At 37.3% G+C, this 18,950-nt stretch overlaps 1 protein-coding gene across 1 annotated transcript in view; it reads left to right on the top strand.

Annotated features, from left to right (window-relative positions):
* Nucleotides 1-18,950, top strand: part of LOC107600089 (glypican-5-like) — a 123,379-nt gene that overhangs the window by 24,256 nt on the left and 80,173 nt on the right. Inside the window, exon 3 of the mRNA XM_016291879.1 lies at nucleotides 1,065-1,124. Within this exon, the coding sequence (XP_016147365.1) occupies nucleotides 1,065-1,124 (60 nt within the window). The remainder of the gene's footprint in view (nucleotides 1-1,064; nucleotides 1,125-18,950) is intronic.

Genomic DNA, 18,950 nt, shown 5'->3' with positions numbered 1-18,950 from the left:
TTCCGTACCCACTGTATATATATATATATATATATATATATATATATATATATAATATTTAGTATGTATGTGTGTGTGTATAGAACTTTTTAAAATATTTTATTATATATTTTTTATGTTTATTATTATTACCTCTAAGACACAAATATATTACTATTATAATAAAAAAAAAAATATATATATATATTTTTTATAATTAAGTATAATAATTATTTACTATTTAAATAAGTGTTAATTTACTTTATGCTATAGTAGAGTACTTATGCCTACATTTCTTCACTTGCAAGAGTTAAACCCTCAAGCTTTTATTTTGGCACAAAACTGCAGGAAGACCTTTAAGTTTAGGTGACAACAAGTTTACAAATGCTACTCACTACAAATCTAGTAAAATGCTATTAACTTCTGTCCACAAAAAAGGCTGGAAATTGTGCGAATGTGGAAAATAAAGCATTGCACACATTGCATTCCCAAGTGTGTTAAACGCATCCTCATGTTGTTTCAATGCTCTAGAACGTTCTTTCTTCTTTATAAGCAGAGAATTAAAAAAAATGTTTCGTTGTTTGTTTTTTTTAAGGTAAATGTGGTGCATGAGTAGATGACAAAATGTTCATTTTTGGGTGAAGTATCCCTTTAGGAACAAAGAATAGTATGTAACTTATCTGTAGTAATTGTGAGAATTTGTTTCTGTAAACAATACAATACAAGAGATTGTGAGAGTCAAGTTTCTGTTTTGCTGTCTCCATCATAGATTAATAATTACCCTGAGGCATACAGACATCATATTGGATTACAGACTTAATGTAAAACTTAATTAGCATGATGATTTGAGGTTTTCCATCATTAATATAAGAGTATTGTTAGAAGGCATGTGTGTTTGTTTGGGTTTCTGTCGCTGTGTGTGTGTGAATCTGTCTCTTTTCATTTGTGTGGGTTCTTGTCTCCGGAAGTTCAGTAGACAGTTGATTCTAATTGTCTAGCTTCATCATGAGAGTGGGTGTGTTGTATATTAATAAAGGATTTAAGGAGTTATTAAGAATAGTTTGTGCTCTCTGTGATCATCTCAGACTAAGAAAGGAATCGCAGGATTAAAGAGACATTGGAAAGGGGATGTGGAGTCGCAGTCGGTGAGAAAATGAGTTTAATAGACAGGCTTTGTTTGGAATGTTAGTTAAAAGATCCTGTCTTTTGTTTTATTTCTTTCTGCTGAGCTCGGTTGGATTCAGAGGCGTTAGGAATCAAATGCTAGTGTATAGCTATCAGTACATACTATATGCACCTTTGTCAGAGGAAATGTCATGTTTAATCTGATGCTAATGAAAATTAGGCTGTAGTAAATAGTATGTGTGATTATGTATGTTGTACAGTTTTAATATTTTTACATGCACACACGCATTATTTTATGCAGTGCACATCATACTGTGTATTTCATTTAAAAAACATAGTTATTTTGCTTCTTTATTTAACATCTGGCAGTATGATTAAATGTCAAGTAACAATTTTTAAGAAATTCACTTTTTTTTTTGTCATATGGAAATGACAGGTGAAGTCTAGCGCATTGCATTTCACACAGTGTACTCTGCTTTTAAACTGCATATTTTGTCAAACTTAGTAGGTCATTTCAGCGTGTGACAGTATATGATATATAGCCAATGATAGGGAAACAATGAAGTAAAGGCAGACCCAGGAGCAGCAGTCAGGCCTCTCCGTCTCCTCACTGGGGTTCATAATGACAGTGACTAATTCTCTTTCTCCCCATGTGTAAGTGCACGAGTGGGTGTATTTATGTCATTATGTCCTCCGTTTTCCCTCTGAGATTTGAAGAGGTGCAAAATAACAGATGGATGTTGCATAAAGACTTTAGATAAAGGAGAGGAGAGACAAGACGAGAGGAGAACCCAGATGTTTATACAGTTCAGGAATGAAAATCAATGCATGTTAAATTTAGTGGCGCTTTCCACAAGTAAGGTACAAAATAGAGCCTGCAACTCTTGAATTGCAATTACCTGTAAGTCTGAAGTATTTTTTGTTTCTTTGTTAACAAATTGTCAGTGAAAGAAGGTGAAAGCCTAACATTTCCCTGTCTGCCTGTGCTGGCAGATGCTGTAGCCTATAATACACCATCTGGCTGCACAAAGCATGTCTGTTGACAACTGTTCAAAATTTGCGTAACAGTTTTAAATAAGATTAAATTTATTAACATGATTTACTTGTTCATTAAATATAGCTACATGCTTTGTTTTTAGCATTAGCATTTAGCATTGTGCTATGCCAGCTGTTGATTTGAACTGAAATGAAGATAAGATTAAGTGACGTGACGTGGTAGTACTCGGAATTAGTGCTCTGCATTTAACCCATCCAAAGTGCACACACACAGCAGTGAACACACACACCCCCGGAGCAGTGGGCAGCCATTTTTGTTGCGGCGCCCGGGGAGCATTTGGGGTTCGGTGCCTTGCTCAAGGGCACCTCAGTCGTGGTATTGAAGGTGGGAGAGAGTGCTGTACATTCCCCCCCCCCCCCTACAACCCCTGCCGGTACCTTTGGGTTACGAGTCCAACTCTCTAACCATTAGGCCACGACTTCCCCCTTGAAGGCACAATATATATATATGATTTTTTTATTAAAATATCCAAAAACCACTAGAACAGTGTTATATATTTTGCTGACTTGTGTACTTACAGTATCCCAAATGTTTCGAAGAATGTTTAAATCCAGAGAAATAAGCAGTTTTAACTAGTTACATCGAGTGTGTCCATAGTATCATTGTGTCACCTGCCAATGACGTCATAACCCCTCGATTTTTTGGAAACGCCAAAGACGCTTTAATATGTTGTGCGTTTTAATAGACCGGTGACGACCGCACAGAGTAGCATTATAACAGAACTTTCAAATGTATCTAGTATGATAAAACAGCACTGCTTTTTTCCCCCACATACGCACGACCGGAAGGAGCAGAAGCGGTCGACTGTGGCATAATAAAAGCTCCGCTGCTTTCGAGTCGTGTGTCGCGCTCGTTCAGCGGCCTTGTTTCGCTTCGACGGCTTTCAGCCTCACCCTGCTTCATTCTACTACGTTAAGAAATCATTAGCTCATCCTTGAACATGATTTCTGTCCGAGTCCCGTCTTGGTGCGTCGGCTGTGGGGATGAAGACGACAACTCCCATGATTCCACACTCAGTCACGGCGTCATCAAACTACGCCTTTGTCTATTTGTTTATTTTGAATACGCGCCCTCTAGCGGCGAAAATTACATATTGTGCCTTTAATTGGTTCTGGGGCACAACTAAATTAGTTAAAACAACTTTTTTGAATAATTTAAAAAATGTGAGTTTATGCTACAAATATATGGTTTATTATTTGAATAATTTTTAAGAAGTTGTCATAACTCAAAAAGATTGATGTAAAAGGTTTTTTTTTTTTTTGACCCAAGACATTATTATTATTTTTTTTTTTTAGAGTTTTCACAGCAAAAATCATGGGATCTGGGCCTCCAGTGCTTTAAAAAAAATTCTAATTTCTACACTAAAGTGTACCGTATACATGGAAAGTGCCAGTAAAAACCTCATTACTCCTCAGCAGTGACAGCAGACGCCTTTTTGGCGGTGTCATGCCAGTTGTGCTGTGGGGAAACCCTTCTCACTCGCTCATTCTCCTTCAGTCTTTCGTTCTGTCTGGCTTTCATTCTCTTGTTCCCATTGTTATTATTCGTCTTTCCCTTGTCTTCATCAACGATTGCATGACTCTTAAAGTCTCCGAGGAATCCCCCTCCTCTTATACGTCCTCCTCCCACAGATCATTTGGCCTTTTTGGAAGGTAGATTTATCCATTGAATAATTGAGCTTGCCATGTTACTTCCTTAGCTGGCCCTGGACCACAACTTGTGTCCCCTAAAGAGAAAAATAAAAAGGATTGAGAATGAGAGAGACAGTTTGGCCTGAACGGACACACTGACCCAAACCCAACGCCTGATGTCAGCCGTGGGCTTGGGACAGGAAGTGATGCTCATTCCGTACCTCTGAGCAAATCTAGTGGCTTCAGCCTCACACGCAGTGCACCTGCTATGTCATTCCCATGGTAACAGTGGAATGGAGGATTCTAAACATCCCATCCGGCCCCTGCTGACCAGCTGTCGTAAGATGGACGCTGGTGTTCAAGGAATGGTGCTGGCCTGTTATTTTCCGTACAGGACAGAATGAACGCTTTTGTTGTTTAACAGAGGTTAGAGAAAGATTTAGAGTGACCTGCGGTGCGGTCTGCCCTCCCCTAAAGAAGGCATGCTGAGCACTTCAGTGAGGGGAAAAATAAAATTCATTTTCTCTGTAAATGTCTAACATTTGCATAAGATGATGAGAGAGCAATTACGTTGGGCAATAAACCAAAACAAGCAAGTTATACTTTCTATAGAAGTGAAAATGACTCAAAATCTATGGTATAACTATGGTATAATTTATGGACATTAGCTGGTCCAATCTAGACTAACAGGTGGTGGACCTGCTTTTGATTTGGTAGACTTTCATGTTAGGGCTAGTTAGAGGTAGACCACCTGGAATCACAAAAGGCTACCATATTCCAAAAACCAGCTTGTCAATCTACTTATATGGCCTTTTCCAGAAGTAGAAGCCGTGCTAGAAACGAGAACAATTGTGTGAGGAAAAAACAAACAAACAAAAAAAAAACCCCTCAAAACAAGTGAGTTAAAATTTTTATAGAAGTGAAAAGGACTCAAAAACTACTTTAAGGTGGTAGTTAATTGGTTTAACAGATTCTATCTTATTATTTATGGAAATTAGCTGGTCCAATCTGGACTAATACGTGGTGGACCTGCTTTTGATTTGGTAGACTTTCATGCTAAAGCTAGTTAGAGGTAGTAGACCACCTGGAACCAGAAAAGGCTACCATATTCCAAAAACCAGCTGGTCAATCCACTTATATGGCCTTTTCCAGAAGTAGAAGCCGTGCTAGAAATGAGAACAATTGTGTGAGGCAATCAACCCCCCAAAAACAAATGAATTAAACTTTATATGGAAGTGAAAATGGCTCAAAAAAAAATCTATGGTTTAACATAGATTCTAGCTTATTATTTATGGACATTAGCTGGTCTAGTTTGGACTAACAAGTGGTGGACCTGCTTTTGATTTGGTAGACTTTCATGTGAAGACTAGTTAGAGGTAGTAGACCACCTAGAATCAGAAAAGGCTACCATGTTCCAAAAACCAGCTTGTCAATCCACTTATATGGCTTTTTCCAGAAGTAGAAGCCGTGCTAGAAATGAGAACAATTGTGTGAGGCAATCAACCCTTGAAAACAAGTGAATTAAATTTTCTATGGAAGTGAAACGGACTCAAAAACTAGTTTAAAGTGGTAGTTAATTGGCTTCACATAGATTCTAACTTGTTTATGGACATTAGCTTGTCCAATCATGTCTGGGTGATTGATCAACTGGACTACCAGGCGATGGGCCTGCTTTTGATTTTGTAGTCTCATGATAAAGCTAGTAGACCACCTTGGAGCAGACAAAAGTTGGTCCATCCACTTATATGACTTTTTCCAGAAGGAAAAGTCATCCTAGAAAATCACAATTAGAACCTTCTGGTGGTAGATAGTTGTAAATGGTTTCGCTTGTGAAAGCTGGTCATTAAGGTGGTTTATTAGGTTGATCAGCTGGAGTCCTTGTTCTAAAATGATGAAAATTGGAAATAAATAATTTTTTACTTTACCATTGAAAGGTTTGAGGTTAGTTTATATTTTCTGAAGAATGTGTGAGTGGCTTACAAGATGCTAGGGTGTTGGTTGCCTGTGCAATTCCTATGGTGTTCTGGCTGTTTATTTGGGTGTTACAAGATCGTTGTGTATTGAAACATGAGTTGTGCACCAAAATTTAACACTCAGATTACTAATTCCAAGTATGACTGTAAGAGTAATGTTGGTGCTTACTTTAACAAACACCACTAATGAGAGATGTTTAAAAGGAAAATAATGACAGGAAATAGGAGTACAAGTAGTGTGTAGGCCAGGGGGCGTCTGAGGAGAAAGGGAGTGGTATCATCTCAAGAGTGTCATTGTGGCTGCTTTCACACGGCTTTTAGGTTGGCGTCTAGCTGCTTCATGTCTCATTATTCACTTCATTACCTCAGACTGAAACGGACAACTGAACACACGATCCAAACCCAATCATGGATCAAACTCTCCACCCTCTCTCCTTTTCTCTTCCAACATCATTAGGTTGTCCTAATACTGGGAGTGAGAGACAGAGAAGGGATGGTGTTTTGATTTCCTGTTGTTCAGTCTTTCCTACAGCGTGGTGAAGCTTTCATGAGAACGACCTGCCAGCAATCATCACAGAACTTGGTTGAGATGTCTGCACAGCTGGAACTAGAAGAAAGTGTTCAGCTGGAAAGGGACAAGCGTTTTTTATTTTGGAATTAAGGTATCATCAGTCCTCGTTACTTTAGCGTTTCTTGAGTCTTTCACTTTTTCCAACTGTTCAATCTGATATGTACTCAAAACCTGACCAGACTTTTCCCAGGGTTTTAAGCACAGTGAAATTCTTTGATTATTGTCAGTCAGTATTTAGGGCTATTATTAAACAGTAATAGAAATAATAGAAATTTGAACATTACATTACCATTCAAAAGTTTTTTTTTTTTTTTTAAAGACGTCTCTTATGCTCACCCAGGCTGCATTTATTAAAAATGTATTAAAATAAAAATATTGTGAAATATTATTATAATTAATATAAATTCAATATAAAGTATACATTTTCTGCATCATTACTGTCACATGATGCTTCAAAAATCATTCTAATATTCTGATTTGGTGCTCAACTCTAAACTTTCTTATCAATGTTGGAAACGGTGCCTAATGTTTTTCTTTGCTATTTTTTTTTTCAAGAATTAATTTGAAGTTCAAAAGAGCAGCATACACTACCAGTCAAAAGTTTTTTGACTGTAGAAGTTTTTTTAAGATTTGTAATGTTTTTAAAGAAGTCTCTTCTGCTCACCAAGCCTGCATTTATTTGATCCGAAGTACAGCAAAAACCGTAAAATTTTTAAATATTTTTTACTATTTGAAATAACAGCTTTCTATTCGAATATATATTCAAATGTAATTTATTCCTGTGGTTTCAATTATGAATTTTTAGCATCATTACTCCAGTCACATGATCCTTCAGAAATAATTCTAATATTCTGATTTGCTGAAAAAACATTTATTATTATTATTATTATTATTATTATGATTATTATTATGTAGAATTTTTGTCAGGTTTCTTTGAATATATAAATTTTAAAAAGAGCTTTTGAATGGTATAGTGTATAATGTTACAAAAGCTTTTTATTTCTGATAAATCCTGATCTTTGGATTTTTCTATTCATCAAAGAATCCTGAAGAAATTTACTCAACTGTTTTAAAAATTGATAATAATAATAATAATAATGAATGTTTCTTGAACAGCAAATCAGCGTATTAGAATGATTTCTGAAGGATCACATAAGACTTGAGTAATGATGCTGAAAATGTAGCTTTGATCACAGGAATAAATTACATTTGAAAATATTTTCAAATAGAAAGTAATTGTTTTAAATAGTAAAAATATTTCACAATATTACTGCTTTTGCTGTATTTCGGATCAAATAAATGCAGACTTGGTGAGCAGAAGAGAATTCTTTAAAAACATTAAAAATCTTACTATTCAAAAACATTTGACTGGTAGTGTATACTTGAAATAGATTTTTTTGTAACTGTGTTTTCTTTGCATTAAATAAAATAATTTCTGACCCCAAAAGTACTGACCCCAAACATTTGAACGATAATGTCCATTGCATGAAGTTAATTTAATACATTAAGTTTTAGTAACAGACCAGTAAATAATTGAATAGACATGACAAAAGATGGCATTCATTTTTAATGTATTGTGTTAATCTATCACTGACCTACGGTCCACAGCAATCCATTTAACAATCAAATGTGTCTGATGTGGGTTAAAAACCTAGCATTTGCATTTCAAGCTTGAAGATTTTTAAAGACACATGTGTACATGACATGTAGTTTTCCAGAAACTGCAATTCACCACATTGTTGCTTGGCTGCAGAGACTCTAGCTCAATCAAGGCCAGTCCAGAAGTGAATGATTGAGATGTTTAGATCAGCACAGTGATGGGCAGGCTCACTTTTAACCAGATCCTTCAGAGAGCTCTGTGTTTTCACATGCGCACACACACACTGCATCCGGCATCTCAGGAATTGTTTGTCTTAGTTGGCTTTGGATATAATGAGGAAGCCATTTTAATTGCGATCTGATGAGAGAGATATTGGTGAAACGCTCTTCTGCACTCTCCACCTGTTTCCCTTCTGACAGCAAAGACGCTGCTGAGAGGAGGGGGTGGGGTGTCTGCAGCAGTTCTGGACAGGTGCTTACGTCTAGTTTTTCTCCTGATGTGTAGCATTAAGTGCTGTTGATTTAACCTTCTGTACTCGCATATGTTTGTTTACAGAGCATTTTTGGGTTCAGATTTGAACAGATTGAATAACTCATTTCAATATGGTGCAGAAGAATACCTTCAGTTGGATACTTTTATTGAGAGCAGATATATGTTAAATTATAAACACAGTGAAAAACAATAATATTGGAATAGCATTGTGAAATGGTCTAAAATAATAATAATAATAAAAACATTAAAACACACACACATACACACACACACACACGTTGGGTTTCCATGTTTTATGGGGACATTCCATAGGTGTAATGGTTTATACACTGTACAAACTGTATTTTCTATCCCCTTATCCTAATTTACACCTAAACCAACACCTCACAAAAAATTTTCTGCATTTTTAAAGGTCTAAAAAACTTCATTCTGTATGGTTTATGAGCTTGTTTTCTCATGGGGACCAAAAAAAGTCCCAACAAGGATTTTGGATTTTGCCATCTTTGTAGGGACATCTTGTCCCCATAAGGCAGGGTGTACCTGAACCACACACACACACACACACACACACACACACACACTTCTTAAATGTCTTTGAACAGAAATTTAGAACATTTGAAATGACAGTAAATCTTTTGTACATTATAAATGACACTACAGTCAGTTTTAATCAATTTAATTAATCTTTTCTAAATAAACTTGTCAAATAAACGCTTCTTTTGTAGGCTACACCTTTGATTACCTTAATAGCAATGTGTATCTACACTCGCAGCAACAAATCCAATCGTTAGATCCAATCGCAGACACGTTAGATTTATTTCTCCCTCTTGTTAAAGATTTTCTCTGAGGGGACCGGGACGTATGTATTGTCTCTAATTAAAGTGGGATTTTATTGCCCCCCTACAGAGGTGATGAACTCATATCTGCGTCTGACCCATATGAAACACGAGCCCTTGGCTGGATTACGGGGCTTTCTGGGGTGGAAGATGATCGACAGATGATGGACTCCCGAATGCTCTGAATGATGACCGCGGTCACTGAGCAATGCAGCATGGCCTTGTATGTAGGGTCTTGGCCGTGACAAAAGTGGGTCACTGTTGGCTATCAGGTTTTACAGGATCAAACATGTAGTTTTACAATTGAATCCAGTTAAAATTGTGTTAGTTTATAATTTCAATATGTTTATTGGAAAACAACATCCACCGCTGTGGGTTGCGTGACATCATGGAACGTTTAACTATCCCGACACCACCTTAAAAGTCTTTTGCGTCTTATCTTTCCACCATCGTTTGTTCAGTTTTACTCATCAAGTGGAATCTCTTCGCCAGCAGACCGTGCATTTAGGAAATGAGTTTTGGTCATTAAGTGGATTAGTCATCTCTAAAAGCCTTTTGTAGACCCTCTTAAGAAGCTATATAACATCCAATTACACGGCTGTAAATCTGGACCCCATCTTGGCTCACTGGCATCGCTGCAACACTGCAGTTGCCCAGCTCGCAAACCAGTAACGTACAGAGCGTTGCTTTCCTCTGGAGCCTAGTGACAGGGATTAATCTGCCCATCGTAAACCTTTATTTCTTTCTGCTGAGCTCATTTGGATTCAGACATGGAATTGACCAATCAGAACTGGTTTGAAATGGAATACTAGTGCACTGCGTAGTATATTGTGCGGTATAGTTGATGTTGTGGGACTGTTTAAAAAATAGTATGTGTTAACTGTAGTTTGCTATTTTTGTCACTTTGTTATTCAATTAATTTAAATGTGCATTTAAACTACTAATAAAGTATCAAGAGGTGGATTCACACTGGTATAGTTGATGTTGTGGGACTGTTTAAAAAATAGTATGTGTTAAGTGTAGTTTGCTATTTTTGTCACTTTGTTATTCAATTAATTTAAATGTGCATTTAAACTACTAATAAAGTATCAAGAGGTGGATTCACACTGCATTTGTAAAAGGTTGAATCTTGCTGAGCTTTGTTGAATCGCTAATGCTCTGATTTGGTAATGTCACCTCAAATCACCACCTCTCAATGAAAATTAGCAATCGTTTTGCAAACAGCATGCAATTCAGAGTGGTGCCATTTGTCATCTTGGAAACAAATATGATTATTTTGGCTATTTAATCATACAATTTTCACATAGTTTAGATATTTAGTCACAAAAATTTTGTTTAAAAACAACTTATCAAATAATGTGTTGAGAAAGACATGATAAAAATTGTGGCTGATGTTCAATCCCTCAATGTCTGCTTATTAAACAAATTTGGGATTTTTACATAAAGTGAAACAATTTGGTCACTCGAATGACTTTTTTGTGAGATCTGACAGGGCTTCATATTACTTCTGGTTCATTTTTCAGATTGGAAGTTGAAGATCAGGTTGATTGCATTCCAGTGTATAATACAGCAGTGCGGGGTATATGTATTTTCTTTTCTTTTTTTTTTTGTTAAGAGTCTTATTCTTTCCAAGGTACTCTCTGGAACCAAATTATTTTGGTTATCCGGGTGTCATATGCATGCAGAAATTTTCATACTATGCGGTTTATATTAAAATATTATGATTAGTGTGGTGGCATTCTGAACATACCCAGAGCCTTAATCTTAGGGCAAACCAAAAGAAAGAATCACTAATATGTTGTTGTGCTTTATGAAACAAACAAGCCATTTAAAGCTTTTAAATTTACCTAATAATAGATCTGACAAATCAGATGAACAATGCCTAGCGGTTCTGCTCTAATGGTGAAGCACTAATGGAGCAACAAATGGTTTCAAATAGCTTTTTTCCCCAGCTGTCAGACCACTGTTGGTTACTGTACAGGACTTTAAGTTTCCTGCGTGTCTGAGCAGTGTCAGCCTTTCTGGGGGTTTCTCCTGGGTGATCTCCTCTCTCTCCTTCTCTGTTTTTTGTCTTATGTTTAAATGAAATTTACCTAATAATAGATCTGACAAATCAGATGAACAATGCCTAGCGGTTCTGCTCTAATGGTGAAGCACTAATGGAGCAACAAATGGTTTCAAATAGCTTTTTTCCCCAGCTGTCAGACCACTGTTGGTTACTGTACAGGCCTTTAAGTTTCCTGCGTGTCTGAGCAGTGTCAGCCTTTCTGGGGGTTTCTCCTGGGTGATCTCCTCTCTCTCCTTCTCTGTTTTTGTCTTATGTTTAAATGCCATTTTCCAACATGCAGCTCCATATGGATCATCCCCGATTGTCCTGGAATTAGTGTTTAATTCCATCTAAAATCAGCAGAATTGTGCATTGTGTAAGCTTGTCTTCAGTTGTACACAAACACTTAGAGATATTAACTTTTGTATACACATGAAAGAAAATCCTACAGAAATTTGCTGGCAGAGATGGCCGGCCAATTTCTGTGGCGTGAGGCCTCAAAGCCAAACAATTTTACCTCTTTCAACTCTCGGTCTCTTTCTCCGTCTGCTTGTCTCTCTCTATGCCACTTCTGGCGTTTTTACAGAGCATTCGTGGCATGAGGCTGCCCTCTGAAATGCTGTAACTTTACACTGGCACATTCTGCTTGTGGTTTGCTGCTCTCATTCAGACCATCTCGCCTATATGGGCGCACACGCACACGCACGCACGCACATTATGGTTTATATGCAGACACGAACACACAGCGGGACATGGCAAGTGGTCTTTCCATTCCTTACTTTCTCCTTCTACAATACTCTTGCTCCTGTTGGTATTAGTGGCCTAGTGCTTTGCATGTGTTCTGACACATCAGGCTATTGTGTTCTCGATCTCTCTAGCTAAATGTATGTTTGTTTTTACATCGTTAATGGATGAGACCTGTTATAGCAGTAATTTAAAATCACATTTTAAATGCTCAAGATGCTTGTCAGGCCCCCAGGTTCTTCAGATTGTCTTATAGTTTTAAAACTGAGGTGGATGTGTAACAAAAGTTTAACTTTGTACCATGGCATCTTCATAATGTAATACTCATGCCACAAGGTTCTGAAACTGCAAGACATGATGCAACAATAAAAAGGTCTGTATGATGCATATGTACATAGACCAACAATGAAAAAAAAAAGTGCAGCCAGAATGCAAAAACACATCCTGTGCGAACGCCCCCTTATGGGGGGCAGCGTGTTCAGCCACAGCTGTTGTGATTGGGGGAGATTAGTTGTTGTCCAAGTCCATTGTGACGGCACTGATGGAAGCCTCCGCAGCTTATGGAGTGAAATGGAGAGCTCTGCTTCTCTCTGTGTGTGTGCGTGTGTATGTATGTACGTCTGTATGTGTGTTGACTGGTCTCAGTTTCGGTCCAGTTGCCGCTGTTCCTCCATCCCCTAACATGCCTTCAGTCTGACATCAGTGGCCTTAGAGAGAACGGCACCCTGGGCACAGCCTGTGTGTGTGTGTGTGTGTGTGTGTGGTCATGCTCGACTACAGCGCAGCTGAATAGACAGGCTGCCCCGCATTAACAAACCACTGACCAAACACAAGTTTTAGACACGTGTGTGTGTGTGTGTGTGTGAGAGAGAGAGGGCGACAGAAAAACCACAGAATAGAGCTGTCAGACCACTGTTGGTTACTGTACAGGACTTTAAGTTTCCTGCGTGTCTGAGCAGTGTCAGCCTTTCTGGGGGTTTCTCCTGGGTGATCTCCTCTCTCTCCTTCTCTGTTTTTTGTCTTATGTTTAAATGCCATTTTCCAACATGCAGCTCCATATGGATCATCCCCGATTGTCCTGGAATTAGTGTTTAATTCCATCTAAAATCAGCAGAATTGTGCATTGTGTAAGCTTGTCTTCAGTTGTACACAAACACTTAGAGATATTAACTTTTGTATACACATGAAAGAAAATCCTACAGAAATTTGCTGGCAGAGATGGCCGGCCAATTTCTGTGGCGTGAGGCCTCAAAGCCAAACAATTTTACCTCTTTCAACTCTCGGTCTCTTTCTCCGTCTGCTTGTCTCTCTCTATGCCACTTCTGGCGTTTTTACAGAGCATTCGTGGCATGAGGCTGCCCTCTGAAATGCTGTAACTTTACACTGGCACATTCTGCTTGTGGTTTGCTGCTCTCATTCCAACCATCTCGCCTATATGGGCGCACACGCACACGCACGCACGCACATTATGGTTTATATGCAGACACGAACACACAGCGGGACATGGCAAGTGGTCTTTCCATTCCTTACTTTCTCCTTCTACAATACTCTTGCTCCTGTTGGTATTAGTGGCCTAGTGCTTTGCATGTGTTCTGACACATCAGGCTATTGTGTTCTCGATCTCTCTAGCTAAATGTATGTTTGTTTTTACATCGTTAATGGATGAGACCTGTTATAGCAGTAATTTAAAATCACATTTTAAATGCTCAAGATGCTTGTCAGGCCCCCAGGTTCTTCAGATTGTCTTATAGTTTTAAAACTGAGGTGGATGTGTAACAAAAGTTTAACTTTGTACCATGGCATCTTCATAATGTAATACTCATGCCACAAGGTTCTGAAACTGCAAGACATGATGCAACAATAAAAAGGTCTGTATGATGCATATGTACATAGACCAACAATGAAAAAAAAAAGTGCAGCCAGAATGCAAAAACACATCCTGTGCGAACGCCCCCTTATGGGGGGCAGCGTGTTCAGCCACAGCTGTTGTGATTGGGGGAGATTAGTTGTTGTCCAAGTCCATTGTGACGGCACTGATGGAAGCCTCCGCAGCTTATGGAGTGAAATGGAGAGCTCTGCTTCTCTCTGTGTGTGTGCGTGTGTCTGTATGTGTGTTGACTGGTCTCAGTTTCGGTCCAGTTGCCGCTGTTCCTCCATCCCCTAACATGCCTTCAGTCTGACATCAGTGGCCTTAGAGAGAACGGCACCCTGGGCACAGCCTGTGTGTGTGTGTGTGTGTGTGTGTGTGTGGTCATGCTCGACTACAGTGCAGCTGAATAGACAGGCTGCCCCGCATTAACAAACCACTGACCAAACACAAGTTTTAGACACGTGTGTGTGTGTGTGTGTGTGTGAGAGAGAGAGGGCGACAGAAAAACCACAGAATAGAGCCATAGAGACACCGCACTGACTCCTTTTGTCTCTTTTGTTTGTCCTTCCCGTAACTCAGAAGTTTTATGACTGGTTTTAAAGGATTAGTTCTGCTAAAAATGAACATTTTTGTCATTTACTCTCATGTTGTTTTAATCTTGGGAAAGGGTCTTTATAGACTTTATTTTGTGGAAAAGAAAGTTAGACAGGATGTTAATGCTGCTCTTTTCTAATTTAATGACAGAGAAATGGCAAACGTAGTCTATACAACTTGTGCTGTATACCAAGTTTTCTAAAGCTACGATAGCCTTGTGTGAGGAACAGAATAAAATTAAAGTTACTATTGAGTGAAACCTTGACTGACAGCTGTGGTCACCATTCACTTTCATTGTATGAAAAAAAGAGAAGTTTAGCTTTGGACATTCTGCTATAAATATCTGTTTATGTTCAAAAACACAAGGGTGAAAAAAAACATTTTTGGATGAATTATCCTTTTAATAAGAAAAGCCATTTGTTGGTTGGTTTCTCTGAAAAGTGTTGACATTGATTTCATTCACAAACAGATCAGGGTTTTTGAACAAATCTCTAAAGTGAATGAATCATATTTCCATAACCAAACTTCTATTTTTGGTTCATTGAAGTTTTTAGAGAGAATAAAAATATCAATTAGGTGTGTCCATCCAAATACCTTGCTGGGTGCAGGTTCTGGACTTCTTTTTTTTTTTTTTTTTGCCTGATGAAAAGTCAATGGTCAATGACACTTTTTAAAAAATAAAGTTTGGAACTTTAATTTCAGTGTGCAGATATCCATGTTTCTTGATGTTTACCACAGAAGTCTTTCCCTTGCATCTGTTTTCCTGCACATGTAGGCTGCTATTGTTGTCTCTTTTTCTATAACTTGGTTAAAGTCAAGCCCAGCAGCACACAAAGTGGAGAAAATGATAGGTCGCTTTTGTTGTAATTTGTGGGGAAACGCTTGTGATACTTAGTCAGCATGAAATGAAAATTCACACTATCTATTTTCTAAATGCATGTTATCGGTCTTATTGCAAACATTCATGCATACATTTCATTTGTCCTTTTTTGACTGCATAACATTTAATCAAAGTGACATATGCAGAACTTCTCCAATCATTTAATTGCTTAAACCCTGCCCTTGGCAAGACCGCATTCATCTGCCTCCAGATGCCAGCATCTCAATATCCAATCAACAACTGATGCATAGAACCCCCCCCCCCCCCCCCCTTTTTACACTCAGGTCTGTCAAAATACAGAAGAAAAGATCTGTCACTACTTTTGTTGCACTGCAAATTTAAACGAGTGGTTAAAAAATTAAAAGCTCAACCAATAGCATGACTCTGGGGCGGAGCTTTTTGTTTGTCTGACCAATGGCTAGTAGCTTAGAAACTACACACTTCACTTTCAAAGATGTTAGATAAAAAAGGTAAAGGCGTGTGTTTTGTAATAAGACTGTGTGTGTGTGTGTGTGTGTGTGTGTTAATACTACAAATTTTTCTTATATATATATATATATATATATATATATATATACACATTGATTTAAAGCTCATATTTTTATTATTTATATAAAGACAGACACATTAATTTTATATAGAAATAATTGTGTATATATATATATATAATAGAATTATATAATTGTATTTTACATAATTTATATAATTTTATAATTTTTATATATATGCATATTTATGTATATATAAGGTGTGTGTGTGTGTGTATATATATATATATATATATGTGTATATATATGTGTGTGTATGTATGCGTGTATGTATGTATGCATGTATAATTTATATAATAAACATTTATTTATTTAATTAATAAAAAGTATAAAAATATTTTTTTCTATTATTTGTATTATTCATATAAAGAAAGACATATACGTTATATATACTTTGCATCTCCATAACTGAGGCCGATGCGATGCGCATCTCGATGCATAGCCAATGATATGATACACTGTTGTTTCATTGGTTCAGACAGACAGCAAATCATAAATTAACTTATGTTTCTTCTAACTTCTAATGCCTCAAGGCCTTTAAAACTATATTTGAACTGCTATAAGAAACACACATTAACTCATCTGAGCTTAGTAATTAGGACTGTAAAGCTTACATTTTATTTACCCATTACAATAGTCACTTTACAGTTACTGCCATCGTAAAAATACGCTTATATGTAGGTTTAAAATTCTACAAAAGGCACATTTAATGTCCAACAACAAATATTTTAGCAAAATGCATATTCGACTCGAGAATTATTGCGCTCCACCTGTTCAGCTGTGCATGCGTGCAGCAGCGCTCGTTCACTTGCATAAGCCTCACCCACTCCTGACAGCAGAATGGATATATTTGCATGACTTTCTAACATTTACAGATGAAAAATATACTCGTGACATGTCAGTTATGCATGGTGGAAAACACAACGTCTCAAATGCATTAAACCGCACAAATATATTCGCTGTTTGTCATGGTGGATCGATTTGATCCATGATCGACATTAAGGACTTTAATGCCTGCTTTTCCTTTTAATGCCTGTTTCTCAATGCCCTTGAGAAACAGTTTAGAGAGGAGAAATCAATCTACATATAAAATATCGGTCACTTTCAAATAATAAAAGAATTAGTGGATCCACTAGTAATTATATAATAAATCGTTTTTTACCGATGCAAGTATGTTAGAAACGATGCATCGCGATACAAATGCCAACGACTTTTTTAAATCGATGCATCGCGTCGTTAACTTTTTTGCCGATGCACCGAGCAAATCGGTGAATCTTCCCATCCCTAATACATACATACATACCTTGCTATTAATGGGGAAAGTTTAAAAGCCGAAAAGCTCAGGATCCTCCATTCATCACCCTTCCTCTCTTTCTCTCTCTCTTTGTATTTTAAACTCTTTCTATTCTTTCTTTCCCTTCTTCCAGTGATTTCATCCAATTTGGAGGGCTTTCGTAGTGATTATTGTATATTTCAACAGGTTTAAGGTCCATTAATAATTCTACTGCTAGACTGAACGACAGGATTTACACCGCAATGTTATTTCCCAACTGGAGATGGAACGGGACTGTAGACGTGAGGTCAGAGTTCATTTGAAGTGTTGTGATGTCTCAATGTTGCTAGCGTGGAAACAGACAGTCTTTCGGTGACCCGTAATTGCTGTGCCTAAAAGTGGCTGCCGACAACTGTGAGCGCACGTCAGACAAAAACGAGAAAAATGTAATAATTCATTATCCGCCGTCCCAAGCAGTTAATGTGCTGCTCTACCTTATTTCCTCCGAGGTTTAACTGAGGGCTCTAATTACAGTCTTACACAGGAATTTTAATAGTAGCTTGTGCTTTAAGATAATGGAAACAAGGCCCCTGGGATTAGAAAAGATTTCCAAAGCCCAGAACACAGACGGCCATGAGAAGAGGGGTCTGTAAAAGAGCCCTGCGTCTCTTACTCACCTTTCTCTAGCTCTCATTTATCGTTGTTTTAATTTTTTTTTTTTTCTCTTCACTTTTTATTATCTGACTCTTTCCACAAATATTGTGTAATTTGGCCTCCTTTTGCATTAGAGGCACAACTATATTTTTTTGTATTTTTTATAATGTATTATAAAAGCTATTAGATATTTTTATATAAAGTATTATCTAAGAAAAAATTAAGAAATTTGCTAAGTGCATTTCATGCTAGGTTTATAGGTGTTTAGACATTGTTAAACTTTAGTGAAATTGTATTAATTGGATAAAAAAATGCAAACCTCATAAAATCAATAGAAAATAAGACTTCATTAAAGAGCTACATTTTATATTATATATTATGTTTTGTTTTGTGTTGTGTTGTGTTGTGTTGTGGTTTGGTTTTTGTTTTTTGGTTTGGTTTGGTTTTGTTGTGTGTTGTTTTGTTGTGTGTTGTGTGTTGTGTGTGTTGTGTTTTTTGTTTTCACCAATCCATCTTTCCAGTGAGTAAAAAGTGAGGAATCAATTACCTCACCAAGTTTGTAACCCTCAGCGGAGCAATTTATTTTCCAATCTGACGGAGAGAATGACTATAGTGAAGGAGAAAGCCCCCACCCCACTTTATTTTTTTCTTTTTGGTCTTTTCCCTTGTTTTGTGTGCCGCATTTATCCCTTGGTACAATATAATCATTCATGTGAACACAAATTTATGGATACAGCAAATTATTATATGCATTAGGATTTCATTGACTTAGGGTTCATTTGATATGAATAATTAAGAGAAAATGAGAATGTGTCTAGAAATGCTTGGATTATAAATATGGGAGGAGATATTTTAAGAATCTGTGAATATGAACATGCATTGTAATGTTTGCGTTTGGGCCCGGAGAGTTTAATATTGTAATAGCGGAACAGGTCGGGAAAAGGTGGTGGTTCTGGGGTTCGGGAGGAATGAGGAATCAGATCAGCGCTGATCATGACTTATGCAGCTCTTCGCTGACATCCAGATGGCCCACATGGCATTTTATATTCTTGTAATTATTAATATGTAATTTCACA

Source organism: Sinocyclocheilus grahami, unplaced genomic scaffold, assembly GCF_001515645.1.
Source record: "Sinocyclocheilus grahami isolate Dianchi unplaced genomic scaffold, SAMN03320097.WGS_v1.1 scaffold277.1, whole genome shotgun sequence".
NCBI classification, from domain to species: Eukaryota; Metazoa; Chordata; class Actinopteri; order Cypriniformes; family Cyprinidae; genus Sinocyclocheilus; species Sinocyclocheilus grahami.
The sequence above is the reverse complement of the archived record's forward strand: the minus strand, read 5'-3'. Positions and strand labels throughout refer to the sequence as shown.